Source organism: Melospiza melodia, chromosome 1 (genome assembly GCF_035770615.1).
Source record: "Melospiza melodia melodia isolate bMelMel2 chromosome 1, bMelMel2.pri, whole genome shotgun sequence".
NCBI classification, from domain to species: Eukaryota; Metazoa; Chordata; class Aves; order Passeriformes; family Passerellidae; genus Melospiza; species Melospiza melodia.
The window spans coordinates 18984307-19001775 of NC_086194.1; the positions used below are offsets into that span (position 1 = coordinate 18984307).

The 17469-nt window shown below is 49.5% G+C and overlaps 1 protein-coding gene across 1 annotated transcript; it reads right to left on the minus strand.

Annotated features, from left to right (window-relative positions):
- Positions 1-765: 765 nt before the first annotated feature.
- Positions 766-16660, minus strand: LOC134429097 (uncharacterized). Its single transcript, XM_063176187.1, has 19 exons — positions 16510-16660; positions 15507-15618; positions 15339-15402; positions 15219-15253; positions 14847-14907; positions 14706-14762; positions 14550-14609; positions 13456-13500; positions 12061-12900; positions 11219-11337; positions 6074-6207; positions 5567-5663; positions 4788-4843; positions 4615-4665; positions 4232-4340; positions 4088-4133; positions 3444-3542; positions 3022-3102; positions 766-2936 (listed from the first exon to the last, which is right to left on the minus strand). The coding sequence occupies exons 1-19, from the start codon at positions 16640-16642 to the stop codon at positions 2607-2609; spliced, it is 2529 nt and encodes an 842-aa protein (XP_063032257.1). The 5' UTR covers positions 16643-16660; the 3' UTR covers positions 766-2606.
- Between the last annotated feature and the right edge of the window lie 809 nt (positions 16661-17469).

A 17469-nucleotide genomic window follows, 5' to 3' on the forward strand; every position in this document is an offset into this window, starting at 1 on the left:
AGCTACTAGAGCGTTTGTTCTTGTTCAGACAGGAGATGTCAAATTGGGAGAGGTCGAAAATACTATAAGAGGTTAGTAAACCTCGAAGGGAAATATCCAACTCCTGTTTCACTGCCGAGTGCTTCAAGGGCACTCCACAAAGACCGAGATTAGCTCCGTATTGATGCTAGAAGTAGTGATTAACTGCTATTTCGAGTAAAATTAAGCACATTTTGATCAGTGTGCTAACGTGCAAGCCTCTGCTGCAGGTTCAGAGCTGGTTTTTGGGCGAAATAATTCAACCAGTACAGTGTGATTCGCCCATGTAGCTGAGGGAATCGTGCCAAGATAGACATTCGGTCACATTGAAAGGTATCTTTCTATTAAAACGTATTTAGTTCCACTGAGGCTTTAAAAGTAATCCAGGGTAGCACAGGCAGAACATTGCACTTGCCATGAGAAAAATCAAGTTCTTCCCTTCCCAGGCAGTGCAGCTTAACAGGGGCTAAGTTTGAACAGAAAGGAGGTAAAACCTGTGGCTGACTGGAATGTGAGGATGAACCATTTGCTTATTTTCAATAATAAATCGGGGTCAAATAAAGAACAGCAAATGTTTTCAAGACAGGCAACCAAAACAAATCACTACAATTTCTAGGTTTTTTTTTCCTCCCTTTGTTATTTTAGTGTGCCATACTGTACTGTTCACTAAAATCTTTGGTACACCCAGAATTACTTCCACAAGAACAATATGTTTGTCCTTTAACACCACATTATCAACAGAGGTAATTTGCTGCTTTTCAATGAATTATCCCTTTTATTTGTTTATTTCTTTGATCAGCTATAAATGAAAGTTATTCGTGTATATAAAACTGAAGTTTTTACTGTTGAAATTGAACTGTACATGTTTACTACAGGAAAAAATATCAACTCTTGTTTAACAAGACATATACATCAATAAGCAATAACCTTGTGGAGGATTTGCAATCACCTGGTCTATAAAAACAAGCAGGACAAGTAACAGCAATTTATATGCAAAAGTAATGATTTAATGACTATAAGCAAGACAAAGCAATAAGAATTGTGCTTCTTTTGCAGACTGGAGACAATGAAATGTTTAACTACAATTTTTCCGTACAAACATGAAACAATATCCATATAGAATAAACACCCTCACAAATGTATAACTGATGGGTGATGAACACACACAAAGTTCGACCAAAGCAAAGCACAAACTGAAAAGTGTTCTGGGCTGTTCATACTTTATGGTGGAAAAGTTCCTCCTATTGAAAAAACCCCACCCATAGAAGCCTCTAATAAAATGCACCTACTTGCAGGCCATTAAAGAGAAGGCATTCTCCACAATTTATTGGAAATATTAAAGTACCAGTTAAATTTTAATGAAGTTAGTACTGTACCATATACATATATATTAAAACAAATTTAGATAAAATGCCTTCATCATCCAGCCACTTGCTGGTTCCTTAAAATTTATATCAAACAGTTTATGGCTTCTATAATGATTCCATGTGCTTTTAGAAACACAGTCCCACCACACCAAATAATAAAAAGGTAATCAAACAGGTCTAAAACTTTCATGTCTCTTAATTTCTTTTTTTCACTGTATCACTTCAACATTTGGTAAAGTAAAAATATTCCACTTGGAAGAAAAAAAAAAAAAAGACAAAGCAAGTAAAATTCTTTAAAGATTGCCAATTGCCTCCAGGTTATCAGAGACTTGAATGTGCTTCCCCAATACTGTAGCTCTCACACACAACGTGTTTCTTGCAGTATGAGCAAAGCTCAAACAGGCGGCATCTGCAAGGGTCGAACCTGCTTAGAAATTTAACAACCATATCATGAGTGCATGAAACACAATATTTTCTTTATAGTATTTATAAATATATCATACAATACTGTTTCCTGTTATGTCATATACCAATATGGCATTGTACAATAAGCATAATGCCATCTGATTCTTACAAAAGCGAATCATTTAAACAAGTCAGTAAATAAAACGGTAATACCCGCTTTTAGGCATACAGATTGTAAAACTGAAGTTTTCTTTTGATCGGTTCTGCGCAGCAACAGAGAAGTAAAAGATGCAACATAAGAATCAAAATGGCTAATACGCAAAAATTGTTATTCACAGTGACATGGCTACATATATGCATTTTTCTATGCATATTCTTTCAATTTTGTTGGATTTCAAGATGAAAAAGCACTTGCTTTCTACAGGTTCACAAAACAGTATAAGAACAATAACAATCGAAGAGAACGCAATGGAGGAGTTAGTCTGGATTAACAAACTACTTCCCAGGATTTGTATTGACTTCTGGAGACTCCTGGCTCCAGATGATGGAGACAGAAACAACTCCACATCATTCAGAACAGGTGAAGGTGTAACTTTCGTTTGTTTCCCAGTCCTCTGAAAAATTTACATTTCAATCTTGCGTTTCCAATAACGTCCATCCTGAATGTCACCTAGTCCGCCTTTTATAGCCAAGTTCAGTGTTACTACAAAAGAAAGCAATTTGGATGATAGTCACATGGATTAGCATCTATAAAGCTGTAATGGCATGGAGAGACCTATATAAAGGAGGGGCGAGGGTGGTAGCCTGGTTGGCACATCAACCAGATGAAGTGGCTGAGGAGCCATTTATTGATGTTTTCCGAGCTCTGTTGGTAAAGGAGGACTGGTGGTTACTGCTGGGGCTGCTGCTGGTGCCATTCATGGTGCTGGAGATGTGGGGGAACTGGGGGTGAGGAGACTGGACTGGTGTGCTGGGGCTGGGCAAACAGGAGGAGGTGGAGGGGATGCCTCCTGCTGGGCTGCTTGCCTTGTCGCTCCCAGAGTCACTTTCCAGCTCCCCACTATTATTCAAGCCTTCCCTCTGGTGACTGATCTTCATCCTCTTGCAAGTGGGTCGGACCCGGTATTTCAAGGGCAGAGGCCCATTCTGCAAAGCAAAGGGGAGACCCTGGTAAGTGCCCTGGCCAGGCCATGGCCTGCACCCTCCCGGGAGGCACACTGGAAATACTCACCCGCCTCCAGGTATAGATGTAGGCAATATCCATTAGGGTGTAGTAGTCCTTCAGAGGCTCCTCTTCATACATCACATCGATCTGTGCAAGATAGGAACCCTTGCATTAAGGAGCATCCAGGCATTTACCCCTAGCACACGACTGCTCTGAGGTAAAAGTAGCCCCACTGTCACAGATATCACAAATACATCAAGGAACAATTTCTTAATACTTTGGTATTTACAGCACTGAAAAAATTACAATGCCACCAAACTCTACAGACAGATATTTTAAAAATAAACCAAATAATGTATAGCACACACCAGAAATACTTGGCTGTTTCCACTTGCTGGGACTGGCTGTAATGAGAAAAATGAGTCCTACCAAAAACAACCCCCAAAAACCCCAAACAAACAAACCAACCACTCTTTCCCCATGGGTACCTGGAAAGTGTTAGGTATATCCATCTTACTCCGCAGGAACTTTCTTAGATGCATCACTGTCATTGCTGCTGGGCAGCGCAAGTATCTTTTGTCATTCACCTAGTGGCACAGTAAAGAAAGTCAGTCTACTGAAAATGCATGAGTACTCCCACCAACCTTGTATTCCAGCATTTCATGTTGAAAAAAGTGCACCTTACTAAATTATCAACTGTAATATAACAATGCCTGCTGTCTTGGAGGGCACATCAAAAAGAAGCAGCAAATTACAGCTCTAGAGAAAGTAATTTAAAATTGTAACTAATTAAATATAATACAAATATTTACATATGAATTATCTTTTTAGGGTACATATGCAATACATATTATTTTTTCATAAATTACTGAAAATTTTTTCCCAAACTTTGATGAAAAATTAGATTTTGCATTAAAAATAATACTGTGGGTATTTTGAATTTTTAAAAGTTGCCTGCATATACAGCTGTATGAAAATGTTTTACCTCTTCTGTACCTAGTGCCATGATAGGAGGTGTGCTTCCTTTATTCTAGACACACATACCTACATATTTTTCTCAGCTACAGACCTGCCCCAAAGTTGTGTGTGTGTGTGTGATATGTTTCCCCTGGAGTAAAGGAAAGATATTTACCTCTTCCTTTGACTTTTCTTTCTCCTTATTTCCTTTTCGTTCCAGTCTGTGAGAAGAAATTACAGAATTACTACAAATAATAAATACAGATGCTATCAAATAGGTAAACATAAAATTATAAAATTTTCCCATTCTGGAACTTGCCTATTCTGGTCAAAGAATTCAATGGATAAGCTTATTATCTCATCGTCTGTTATAATTCTTTTGTCTTCATCAGCTACTTCTCCTCTGTCTTCATTAGAGCCATTGGCAGCTGCACAGAAATTTCCACAATAATTTACATTTTGAAATTCAAATCAGGAAGAATTGCAATTCTCAGTAACAAAAAAAAAAAAAAAACAAAAAAAACTTCACAGTAAGATAATGAATGAAAGCTACCTGACTGTTAAAACAATAAACTTTTATTATGCTGACTTTACTTCTTAAAATACTGTGACGGTAATACATCACTTCTAAGTTAAAAAGGAAACAGTAAAACATCCAGCTCAATGCCACACATAATAAAGTTGCGAACGAGAAGCTTTTACCATCAGCCGACGGATGAGCAGCATAAAAATCCCTTCTTCTTTTCATTTCATCTAGATGGAAAAGCATATATTTTTCTTTTAGTAGTTACTCTGTAACTCACGGTATTGATAAAGGATAGCGGCTCTGGTTTGGTTTTTCTGCTCTTAATAAAATACCTGATTTAACTACTTACTTTTGAAAAGGCCTGGTACTAGCTTGTATACAATATCCTGGAGAGTTTTATCTGACCTGAAAGAAGAACAACCCCACAACATAAAATTAAGCAGATGAAACAATATTTTAATCCAAATGGCAGCTCCTCACTTATAAATTTTCACAACAATGAGGCATCTCCTACAAAGTGGGAGGCCAGTCATAAAAAGTTAACTTACAGGACCTTGTAATCAAACTAACCCTGCTCTAAATACCACTCTGAACCAAAACTCATCCATATTACCACAACTGAAAAAGAAGTCTCTCAGACTGAAGGAAGGCCTTAATTCTTCTTGTCCTTCCTAGAAAGCGCAGACAGCAAAATGCAGTGCTGACAACAAAAACGTTTCTGAAAGGCAAATGATATTTTAAAGGCTTTTGCCTCGTAATTTGGAAAGTTGCAGCAGGAGTTTTCATGACTAGGAGCTGTGGTTGCAGTGATGCATGTCTTGGAGATACAGAAAGCAGGGGCAAGAACTATCGGATGGTACAGCAGAATGCGGGAGAGGGAAGAGGCATCAATGACCGGTCTATGCTAAAATAGGCCAACAAAAACATCTAGAGGCATCTTCAGTTTCAATCAGTGAAGAAACTCCAAAGAGACCACATACACACGAGGTAGCTTGTAAATTGACAAGCCCTTTCAGATTTAAATTGCAGACGAAGAGATAACATTGACACCGACTACTGCTGGTCTCCTCACATAAAGCAAAAACAGAGATACAGAGATGCAATGCGCACTTCCCAACTTTCTCCTACCTTATATTCAAAAGCGGTCGAGTTTTGTGAACTTGGACATCACAGATAGGACAATACTTGCTGGTCTCCAAGTAGCGCACGATACAGGTCTTACAAACTGTAAGTCAAACACCACAGGCTTTTAGTGATGCTCCTAGGTGCCGCTCAGATATGCATAGATAAAGGTGCGATTTTCTAAACTATGCAAGCTAGAGCAAATCGTCCATTGTCAGCAACACGCTGCTTAAGCTAAACAACTACCCAAATAAGCTGCAATTACCATGAAAAGGAGACGCTTATGGCACATATATTATTACTTCAACAAAGACCGTAGGGCCGTCCTCAGAAAATCTGCTCCGCGGCTGGAACACCTACTTCCCCTCTCGTCGGGGAGGAGGAGGGCGTCGGTCCCGAGCCCCTCGGGGGTTTGGGCTTGGGAGGATTTATTTTTTTTCGTGTGTGTTCCCGGGATGTCGGGAAAGGAGGGAAGCGGCGGGTGAAAAACGCGGAGCGCCCGGTCGTACTTACAGGAGTGGAGGCACTCTATGATGGTTGTTGCATCAATGAAGTACCCGCCGCAGAGCACGCACATGAGATGGGGGTTTAGCTCGGTTATTTTGATTCTGGTTGTTCGGTGCATTTTGGCGTGGCGAGGAGCGGCTCTGAAAGACACACACACACACAGAGGACCGGTCAGCGGGGCCAAGCGCGGCGGCGTCCCAGGTGCCGCGGTCCGGCGCATCCCCTTCCCCCGTGCATCGCATCGCATCCCCCGGCGCAGAGGAAGACCGAGCGCGGAAGACGAAGGCGGCGGCGGCGGCGCGGGGCCGGGCGGCGGGCGAGGGCCGGTCCCGAGGCCGGCGGGGCGTCCCCGCACCGCACCGCCCCGGGCCGGCCTGGGCGCAGCCCCGCGGAGGGGCGGTCGTTCCGCGGCACCCACCGCGCCGTTCCCCGGCGGGCACGGGCGATTCCCGCGGCGCGGCGGCACCGGCCGGCTCGGGCTGCGCGGGCGGCTCGGCAGCGATGCGGCGGGGAGCTCCGGGGGCGACACGGCGGGCACCGGGCTGCCGGCGAGCAGCACAAAGGGGAACCAGCGCCTCCCGGTGCGGCTGCCCTGGCATTTCCGGAGCGCGGGGAGGGGCGGCGGGGGGAGGGACGGCGGGGGGGGGGGACACACGCACCTCGGAGCGGGGCCGGGCACCGGGGCGGCGGGGCCGGCCCGCCGGGGGGGTCCGGGCGGCTGCCGCTGCGGCTCGGTGCCGATCCGGATCTGCTCCGCTCTCCGAGGGGGTTGCTATAGCAACTTACACTTACACTTGGCATCCTGCCACCGCTGGGAACACACGAGAGCCGGGCGGGGGGCGGCCGGGGGGGCGGGCCGGGCCGGGCCGGGCCGGGCCAGGGGGTGGGACGCGGGGCCCGGGGGCTGGCGCTGGGGGTGGAGGGGCCGAGGAGCCCGCGGGGGTCTGGGAGCCCGGCCGCGAAGAGAGGGGAGGGGGAGGGCGGGAGCGGCCCGGGCGGGGTCGGGTGGCACAGCCCGAGGGTGCCCGGGCGCGGTGCGGGGCGGCCCGGCCGGCGGGGGCGGCCCCGGGCTTCGGGGTCTCAGCCTGGCGGCGGCGAGTGCCAGAGGCTCCTCCCGAGCCTCGGCCATTTCGGATCCTCTCAGGGGCCTCTCTCCACGTCGACTCGGTGCGAGGAGCTGCTCTGAGATAGCTCCTCTCCCCCTCCGCTCCCTCCCTCCGGCGAGCAGAACCGCGCCGCGCTCCCGGACCGAGTCCCTGCCCCGCCAGAGGGGTGCCGAGCCCAGCTCCCGCTCCACCGCGCCGGCATCCCCGCTCCCTCCTTCTCTGCTCTCCTCGCTTTTCTCCTTCCTACCTCTCTCTCACCCCCAGCTCTCTTTCTCTCTTTCTTTCCTTCTCCCACCTTTTGACGCTTGTTTGAAAATCATCCCGCGGACGAGGCAAGCGCGGTGCAAAGTTTTGCAAAAGGTGTAAAAGAGATTTGCATCACCAGAGTAAGGTGCTCGGACGGGAGAAAACGAGTCTCCGGATACTTAAGTAACCCCCCTTTTCAGCAATAAAGCTCACCGAGAAGGGGGAAAAAGCCCAAACCGACTTTAAACGGTACATTAGTGACAACATGCGAAGGACCATGTGACCAGATCATTCCTAAAGCTAAATCAACACCTTGTCAACACAATGCAGTGACAAGAGTGAAAAACAAATGTCATTTTCATAGTCTGAAACCCATAAAACCCCATTGCATGCACTGGCACCAACGCTAGATGCATACACACTGTTTAAAATGAGAGGGAATAACAGATAAAGGGAAAAGCACACACAGGGAAAAATCCTTGTCAGCCACGTCAATTGTAGAGTAAATTATTTTCTGTCAACCAGATCCTGAAAAATGTAATGTAACAACGTTGCTCCAATCCAAGCTATTAATTTCCCCAGGTCAGTGCTCCCAGCACACCAAATCCTGCCCCTGGTCCCCTCTCCTCCCGAGGCAGAGCTTGCGAGCCACCTCTCACCGCAGCACCGAATGCTCAATATGCGAGCAGCCACTCGCAAACTTCAATGTTAGGCAGCGGAAAGAAGGAAAGAAAAAAAAAAAAAAAAAAAAAAAAAAGGAGGAAAAAAGTGGCAACACAGTAATGTTTCTAAAAAGCTTTGAACGTCAGCCAAACTGACCAGGACAGGGGTACAATATTCGTCAGAAGTGTGCACAGCGCCAACGAGCGACCCCGACCAGGAAACTTCTCTTGTTGCTGCAGGAGAACCCTTGAGTGAACAGCAGATAAAACTCCCCAACATCAAACCATAGCCGGCCAACACAAAGAAAAGCAAAGTTCCAGAAGCACCAAGCCCGACCAGGTCCCCAAAGCTGTTCCCAGCACCGTGCGGGAAAGCAAGACCCCCGCTGCATTGTACTGCGGTTTAAATGTCGCTTCCAGGGTCCCTGACCCTCCGCTTCTTCCTTTTAAACTGATACCGGGGTTTTGCTTTTCCCAGAAAAGGCAGAGACGGAGTTTCTGCACGCCTCTCTGAAGAGCCCAGCGCCCTGAAGCCGGCGGCTCTGGAGTCCCTTTAGGTACTTACACAGGGACAGCTTTCACGGTTCTGTGTTTTATTTGTTCAAGGCACTACCTTAGAATTCATAAATATCTAAACCAAAAAAAAACCCCAGCAGTGACCGAGGTCACACAAGTCGGCTGACCGAGAATTCCTTCCCAGCCCTGACAGACTGGGACAAACCTTTCAAGACATTAACGCGTTTATTTCACGCAGGCGAAGCCCCTTCCTAAATGGAGGGGGATTAAATTCAACCGTGAAACCTGTTTTGTCGAAGCACCCCCTAAATGCGGATTATTTATTGCCCAAAGTTAGCACATTTTCAACGTGCTATGAGCTATCTTGAAAATCAGTGATTTTCCCCAGCGTGCTGAACTAGGCACTTAATTTCTCCCCAAAAGCCACCCGCACAGGCACACGCGTGTCTGTGCCTGCGGGGAGGTAACATGAACGCAGCACATTTTACTACATCAGCCTGAGTTTAATATCTTGGTACGAGGGAAACCCTTTCAGATGTTTTTTCTGCTCCTGCTGATCGCACGGTGAATGCCAACGCTTCACAGAAATACAAACAGCCTCTTAGCCAGGACAATATATATTTACACATTGACACATGAAACAACTAAACGTAAAGTATATGTGGATAATACCTGCTACAAGTAAACACTGCCAGCCAGCCGATTATACAGAGGCCTTAAACAAGTTATGTCAAAATGAAGAAAAACAGAAGTGCATTCTCCTGCTAAGAATCAGCTACATTATTAAAAATCCATAAAGGCAATAAGCTATCAAACCTTGCTCGACAGGTCACTAACAGAAAATACATACATAAAAAACCAGAAGCATCGCTCGGGTAGGTTTGTGTACTTTGTACCCATCTCCTCTCGGAAAACTCTCATCAGGAATAAAGCAGCCTTCATTCTACATCTTCACCCATTATCAGCCAGAGCCACTTGTACTATCGAGCCTGTTATTACTCTTTCGCTTAAGAATGGCCACATATGTTTTAAAGGAGAGGACAGTAGTCCATTCAGAGGAGGCACACGAACCTCAAGTATCTCTGCGCAACTCGCTGCAGCGAGAAAAGCCCTAAATATTGGCAACAGAGTGCAAAAGGACTCCAGGCTCTCAAATCGCCTCCCTGGGACTAGGCGCAAGACACAATCTATCTACTTAAAAAAATACACTAAAATGTTAATTTTGTATTATCTAAGCGATCAGGTAGGTCAAGACTTCGTGTCTCTGGCAAAGTGCAACACAAGTCTCAGTTCCCAGGACGGGCTGCACAGAGTCACTCAAAGTAGTTTCACTGGACTGTACTGAACGTCTCTGGTCTTAGGGACAGTCCCACAACAGAAGCTGCTCTCACCACTACAGACTACGCAAAAAAATTCTTTTAGCGACAAGCTTGCAAATGGGCACACATGCCCAGGTTTTCCTCGACTTTCCTGGAGAGTGGAGGAGTGAATCAAAGTTTTTAGAGGCTGAAAAATTACTGCCTCACTTTTATGGAAATGCGATTTTTTTCCTGCTTATTTTCACCTGATTATTTGCAAATGTTTACAGCAGACACCCAGAAACATCCCGCTTTATATACTGCCAAGGCCATTCAATTATAAAAACATAACACCAGCAACTTTCAAGTGCTGCCCATAAGCAGCACGAGGAGCCCACTCGTGACATCTTTAAGATCTGACAAAGGATTTCATGTAAATTTACCCTTCCTGGGGCTCAGGGTAAAAAAAAAAATACCAATCAGAGAAAAGAAATTCACACACACCACCCCCCCTCCGCGTCCCGCAGACACATCACCTTTGCTCCAAAGGCTCCAGCAAACCGCTCGCCCCAGCTCCCCAAGACCGCATTAAAAGTGCTACCCTTGCCCCCCAAAAAAGTTATTTCTCGGCGTTGACTACCCCTTGCCTCTCCCAGTAGGCACAAACCCCTAAAGTTCAGCATTTAGAGCAGAAATGTAAGAGGAGACATTGGAAACAACTGGGAACCGCCATCTTACAACCCATCCAATTTCACAGAAGTACTTGTCCAACTTAAGTTAATAACATTTTCTGCTGGGTGCCCCGGCGCCTAACAACCCCCCCATGAGGATCGCTACCCCCCACTGGCTCCGTCTCTATAAAATGGGTGCATTATCTGACATTTTAACTCCCCCCAGACACATTTCTTTCGGGGAGGACTGAAATCACTTGACCCAGGCAGCTCCAGATTTCACGAACGTCCCTGTTTAATCAAAATCTGCCTTTAAACAAAGGGCGCTCGGGCCGGGCTGGCAGCAGGGTCGGGAAATATAAATATTCTCCTCGGGGGCCATGTGCACAGAAAGGTTTTAGGGGGCGTCTGGAGAAAGAAAGGAACTAAAATTTGCAAATGTGGGTGCGTAACGCGAGCGAGTGCACAGGCTGCTGCTGCTGCGTGTCTCTATGTGTGTGTGTGGCTAGAGCAGCCTGTCAGCGCTTTTCCCATACGGAGAGCTCGGGGGACACCTAGGCGCCCCTTTGCAGCCCCCAAACCGGCCGAAAACCGCCGCCGAGCCCCCTTCGCCCCCCGCCCTCGGTAAGGCGACACCTCGCTTCATACGTACCCGGAAAACGGAGCCGGTTGGTGATGATCGGAGCGGCCAAAAAAGACAATGAAAGTTAAAAGTCGTTCAGCAGAAAATGAATGTGAGCCAAGCGGCCATCTTGAAATGAACTGCAGACGCTGTCAATTGCAATAAGCTTATTGCCGCCGCCGCCGCTGCGCTCCGCTCATTTTAGTTACAGAACGCCCGGGTCTCCTCGGCTGCTCGCGGGCCCTTCTCGCTCGCTCCCTCGCTCTCTCGCTCCCTCCGAGTTGGCCGCCCGGGCGGCTCAGGCGCTGCGAGCGCACAGTCTCCCCGGTCCGGATGGGTCCTCTCTCCACCAGCCCATTGTCTCTCCCTCTGCCCCCCGCTCCGCCTCGCGGCCTCTCTCGCGTTCCTTCTTTTATTATTATTGTTATTATTACGAGTATTATTGTTGTTGTTATTTCATAGTTGGTGGCGGGGACCCGGGGAGGGAAGGAGGGCGGGCGGGCGGGCGGGCGGGAGGAGGGCGGAGGAGGGAAGAATGCAACGCTGAAGGCACACAGTGGAAACTGACACCGTCCCCAAAATGGCTCGGAGTTCGCCCGCCCCGCCAGCGTCACGTGGGGCGCCTCATTCCTTAAGGGCGGCCTGGGAATTAGCGGCGCTGCCGCCGGGGCCCGGCAGCCTCCCCGTGACCCAATCCCGCAACCCGGCCGCCTCCTCCCCCTCCGCCTCCCCCCTCGCTCCCTCCCTCCCCTCCCCCGCCCGCCACCCCCTCCCTTCCCTCCCTCCTCCTTTCCTCCCTCCCTCCCCTCCCCCCGGCCCTGCACGCGCTCGCCCGCGCGCCGCCGATGCCTCCTTTTCCTCCTTTTCCTCACCGCCCGCCCCGACCCCCGGCCCCGCTCCGCGGCTCCCGCCCGCCGCAGCGCCTCCCGCCCTCCTTCTCCGCGCTCCCTCCGCCCGCGCCGCGGCTCCCCTTCAGCCGCCGCGCCCCCCGCCCTGGCCGGCGCTGCCCTCTCCATCCTGGCCGCGCCGCAGCCCCACAGCCCCGCAGCCCGCCGGCTCCCCGGCTCCACACGCCGCCCGCCGCCCTGCCCGCGCAGCCCTCGCCTCCCTCCGCGCACTTGTTGCGCGCTCCCACCCCCGCACGCCCCGTCCCGCCGCGCGGGGACCCCGCGGGCACCCGCACCGCGGCCTCGCGCCTCCGCCACCGCGTGCGCGCAGCCGCGCGCCCCTCGCCCCGCCGCGCCCTCCCGGGGCCGCGCGGAGCCGCCGCCGTCGAGGCAGCGCGTCCCCTCGAGGGCCGCGCGGGCGCTTCTCCGCCCCGAGCGGCGGCGGGAGAGGGTGTCGCGGGGTCCCGCGGGGTCCCCACATCCCGCGGGCGGGACGGACGGCCCCGAGCGGGAGGGAGGGAACGGGGGAAACCCACGCGGTGCTCGCCTCCGGCGAGGGTAAGACGCCTCCCGCCGCTCGGGCGCTGAGGAGCGGAGAGGAAAATGCTCCGCCGTGAGGGACCGGCCGCCGCCGCGCATCCTGCGCGGGGCCGCTGTCCCTCGGCGGCAGGTGCGGGCGGAGCGCGCCTCGGAGCCCCTCCGCAGCTGCGGGCGGGAGCGAACGGAGAGCAGCGCGGCCCAGGGCGAGCCGCAGACGCCGGCAGCAGCCGCGCCGTCGAGCCGGAGCCGCCACCCGGCTCCGCTCCATCCCGCGGACTCTGCCGGCTTTCCGTGTGGCGCCCCGGCTCCACAAGATTAAACCGAATCCTCTCTCGCCCCCCGCGCCGGGGTCCGGCTTCTCCTCGTAGGAGAGATGTAAGATCGGCTGCAAGTGACAAAGCGCGGCGGGCGATTCAGCAAACGCGCCGCAGCCGCGGCACGGGAAGAAGGCGCTTTTGCCTCGCTGAGCTGATCTAACGTTTAGCATCTTACTTTTAGGTACAGCTAATTAATCCATAGAAATTGCACAACAGGCGCGAATAAACCTTTATTAGATCACAGAGAAAAATAAGCAGTGACAGTTGTAAAAATATACAAAATAAGATAGAAGGAATACTTTGATGACACCACAGTTCAGCAAATATTTAACAGGAGTTAATAAAAAAAATTACATGAGCGAGGAATACCCAGTGCAGACGTAAAAAAATTCATTTAATTCACATCCAAGGACTTATAAAAACCCCAGTTTGCATCAAGAGATGAAAGACATTTGTCATTTAGGAGACAGGAAGGAGAGTGCTTCAGCAGGCTGACACCCTCCTTCAATCACATCTGAGTCGCTCGTTCTAGACTTTTTGCAGCATCTTTTAGCTTTCCCACTAAGTCCTAAGAGATGAAATAGAGTCTTAGAATAAGCATATTTTTTAAAGGTCAGCTAGAAGAACAGGGTATTTTTTTAAAACAGAGACTCAAGTGAAACCAGCACCTTGTAGTACAAAGAAGTGTTGCAACTGATGAACAATGCAAGCAAATAATTAAAGAGCTCTGTATTTTACAATATAGTCAGAAAAGTGGGAACTGAAGGAAAACTCTTTTAAATGTATTTTCTCCTAAAATAGATCATTATTATTTACACGTAGATTTTATTGGTATTGCCACAATGGCTAATGCTGACATTCGCTTCTGGCTTTGAGGTACATCATGGATTTCTAAAACACTGAAAATATTTTGGGTGCAATTTTGTACTAGGACCATTCTCCAGCCAAAGCACATCAGATTTCACTATGCCAGCAAACCAACTAGAAACACTCATTACTGACAAAAGGACAGCTTTTGAGACACACTTAAAAAGAGAAGGTGTAAACCTTAAGTTTTAATATCTTGCTTTTCCTCTCCCACCAAGCCCTATTCCCGATCCTCCAGAGTTTGGTCACTTCCAAGCATTACAATACCTCCATTGTTCAGTTACACATTTAAATCGCTAAACAAAGATCAACGTTTGTTTCAGGACATTTCTTACATGTCATTAACACCACTGAAGAGCCTTCAGTTCCTTCTCTATTTTTAATCATGACACATTTAAATCACTGAACCAGCTTCTTTAATCATTTCTCTAAAGCACGGGAAATCAGAGTTTCAGAAAAGGATGAGTTTCCTCCCACATATACATATGGATTACAGTTATGAAAACAGACAAAATATTTATGCACGTATGTAAAACACTCCCCACGCAACTGCATTCAGTTACTTTCCAACTTTATTTGAAAAGACAGTAAAAATACACTTGGATAACCTTTATGGAAAACTCTTACCCTCCCAGTATTGGATTTTTTTTAAAGTAATAGTGTATATTATTTAATTTTGATGGCCAATTTGTTAAAAGCATGGACATCCACAATTGGGGCTAAGCACAGAAAGATGAAGGAAACAAGTACCTGTAATTGCTCCATTGTACAACTAAAACTAACATCTGGGTGTGATCCTGAATCACTGTTCTGAAGGGGAAAAAAAAGGAAAGAAACAGCAATGTCTATTGTATTAAAAAAATTAATAATGCATTTTTTCCTTTGAGGGTGCTGGGAGTACAGTACCTCTACATTTAAGGTCACCAAATAGGAAGGCTGATAAGTTTTATGAAGTTGATTGTTCTAAATTAAAAACAAAGAACATATAAAAATCCAGGTCTCAGCATTAAAACAGACTAAAGAAACACCTTGATCTGTTAAAATTACCTTGATCTGATATTCCAAGCGCCAAGACACGTCAGTTATATGGAGAGGAGATCTGCCTATGCTGGAAGACACAACAGTTACAAGTCCTCTATGCTAAAAGAAAAGGTCATTTTCTCAAGCTGTCCATCAATAAAGAACTTTTCATGATCCTGGTAATGCTTTTTGGGAGGTTCTAAAAGGTTATTTTAGAGTAGAATTTCAAATGAAGAAAATTTTCAATAGCTGTTTTCTAGAGTTTGTTAAAAATGCACTTTATTTTTTAATGGCACAATATTACTTACTTTAATCACCTAAAGTACGCAGAAGTGTTTTCAAGGACAGTTTCAAACTAACTGTAAGTGAAACCACGTTTCTGCTGAGTGATTCACCTACCTTCCCAATAGGATTTCCAATGCATCCTTGTTTTTCTGAAGCAAGAGAAAAAAAAATTACTAGGTTCAATAAATTCCTATGAAATAAGAAAAATTAATATGCTAAAGTTGGTTTAAAAACCTGATATTCGGTGCAAAATTGTTCTATCCTCTCTTTATCCAGTTTGCAGTCTTCTAGGCATGTGCTACAGGGAAAAAGAATTTATTAGTTTTCTGTTAACATAAACTCAGCAGTACACTTCTAAGTAACAACTGCTAGAAAAATGGTGTAGCTTCCAAGTATGAGTACCTTATAGCAGATATGTCAGCTTTCTGCTTCCCTGCCTCCAGAATACACATTGCAGCCGCAGCATGGCAATGTTTTAATACTGTAGGGTCAATATCTTTCAGGTCTGGATCATCTAAAATAAATGAATTACTGATGACACACTTATTTGCCAAACCCCAGCAGACGGTACCAAAGGCTGCTGCTCGCCCTTTGAACGCTATCTTTCCCACAAAACCGTCAAAATGAAACACGTTTGGCGTTTCAGAGCGAGAGGACAGAGCAAGCAGGCAAGGTGTGAGGAGGCGGAGGGGAAGGTGAGGGCTGAAGCACCGGCTGGGGCGAGCCGTGCCAGGCGGGGCTGTGCGGCGCTGGGCGCCCCGCCGCCCCCAAGCTCCTTCCCGTTAAAAAAAAAAAAAAAAAAAAAAAAAAAAAAGGGAAAAAAAACAAAAAAGGAAAGAAGGAAAACCTCAGTTTCCTCTGCGAGCCCCGTCCGCGATCGCCAGCAGCCTCTCAATGGCGAGAAGCGGGGCTGGGGACACCGGTCGGGAGGGGCACCGGGACCGCCCGCCCACCGCCCCGGCCCGGCACCGGCGGCTCGCTCGGTCCGCGGAGGCGGCGGCGGAGTCATTAACGCCGCAAAATGAATTGCACGGCCGCGCACCCTCGGGCCGGGGCTGCCGGGGGACGCGTCCCCGCGCGAAAAGCCCGGCAGGGTGGCAGCGAGGGAACACGGCCCCCTCAGCCCGGCCCAGCCCGCGGACACGAACGCGCGGGGACCCTTCCCGGCCCGCCCCCCTTACTTGGGACAGCGCGGAGCTTTAACGGAGCGGGCATTAGCGATGACACCCGCGCAGCGGCACCCTGGAGCCGCCCGCGGGCAGGAGCCGCCCCGCGGGTGTGCGCGGGCAGCGCCCGCTGCAGCGCGGACACGCGCGGACATCCGCGGGGACGCACGGAGCCCCGCGCCCCCCTGCGCGCCCCGCGGAGCGGCGCGGCCCGCACCCGCCGCCGCGGCACGCCTTACCCAGCGCGGCCTGCGGGTCATCCAGGAGGCTGCGGAAGGCGGCGCGGAGCAGGGCGGCGAACGGGCGGCGGGGGAAGCGGCGGGGGTCGCCCAGCAGCCGCCACCCGCCCTGCGCGTACGGCGACAGCTCCATTGTGGGCGCCGTGACCTTCGACACGCGCCCACGTGACGCGCGCGCAGCTGATCGCGGGCGCGAGGCGGGGCCGCCGCCGCCGCGGGGCGGGCGCGGGCGGGGCGCGAGGCGGCGGTGCCGGTGCGCGCCCGCGGAACCCGCGCGGGGCGCGCGCACCCTCACACGGCCGCCGCCGCCCTGCCCCGCCCGGCCCCGCCGCCGCCCGGCCCCGCCGCCGCCCTGCCCTCTCCACGCGTGGCCCCCTCGCTCCCTGCGGCTCGGAATGGGAGGCGGTGCCGTTTCCGTGGGAGATGGATGCGCCGCCAGGGCGTGTTTGGGGGGGTAATTAGCTCTTAATGAGTATTAAAAGTGCTCGTATCTCATGGAATCCCCACAGCGCTTGTGTCTCAGTCGATGTCTGACGTGCATGTGTTGGTGTGCAGCTTTACAGCCCAAAAATGTCGTGCGGAACGGAGCCTTATCCCTCCGTTACAGGGAATCACAGAGCCACTGAGGCTGGGAAAGGCGCTCGGGATCGCCGAGTCCATCCCTCGCCGGGGTAGCACCATCCCCTCCCAAGCATAGCCGAGTGCCACAATCTGCTCGGGGTTTCTGACATTTCCTGGGATGGTGACTCCATCCCCTCCCTGGAGAGCCTGTTCCAATGCCTAACCACTCCTCCGGGAAAGAATGTTATTTTGCTTCTGAAACGTCTGTGGGTGTCATCAGATATTCCCCCTTCTCCCCACCGTTATAGATTTGTGTATCAAACCACATTTTTACCTGTGGTTATGGCCAGCTGAAACCTGAACTTACTACTAAACTAATTCCTTTTTTTTCCTAGAGTA

Excerpts from the sequence above, each read along its gene's own strand:
- LOC134429097 (XM_063176187.1), bottom strand. The coding sequence starts at position 16,642 with ATGGAGCTGTCGCCGTACGCGCAGGGCGGGTGGCGGCTGCTGGGCGAC. Across the intron at positions 4,844-5,566 it reads CGACCGCTTTTGAATATAAG|GTCAGATAAAACTCTCCAGG; the intron begins GTAGGAGAAAGT and ends TTCTTCTTTCAG. Across the intron at positions 4,341-4,614 it reads TGCTCATCCGTCGGCTGATG|CTGCCAATGGCTCTAATGAA; the intron begins GTAAAAGCTTCT and ends ATTTCTGTGCAG.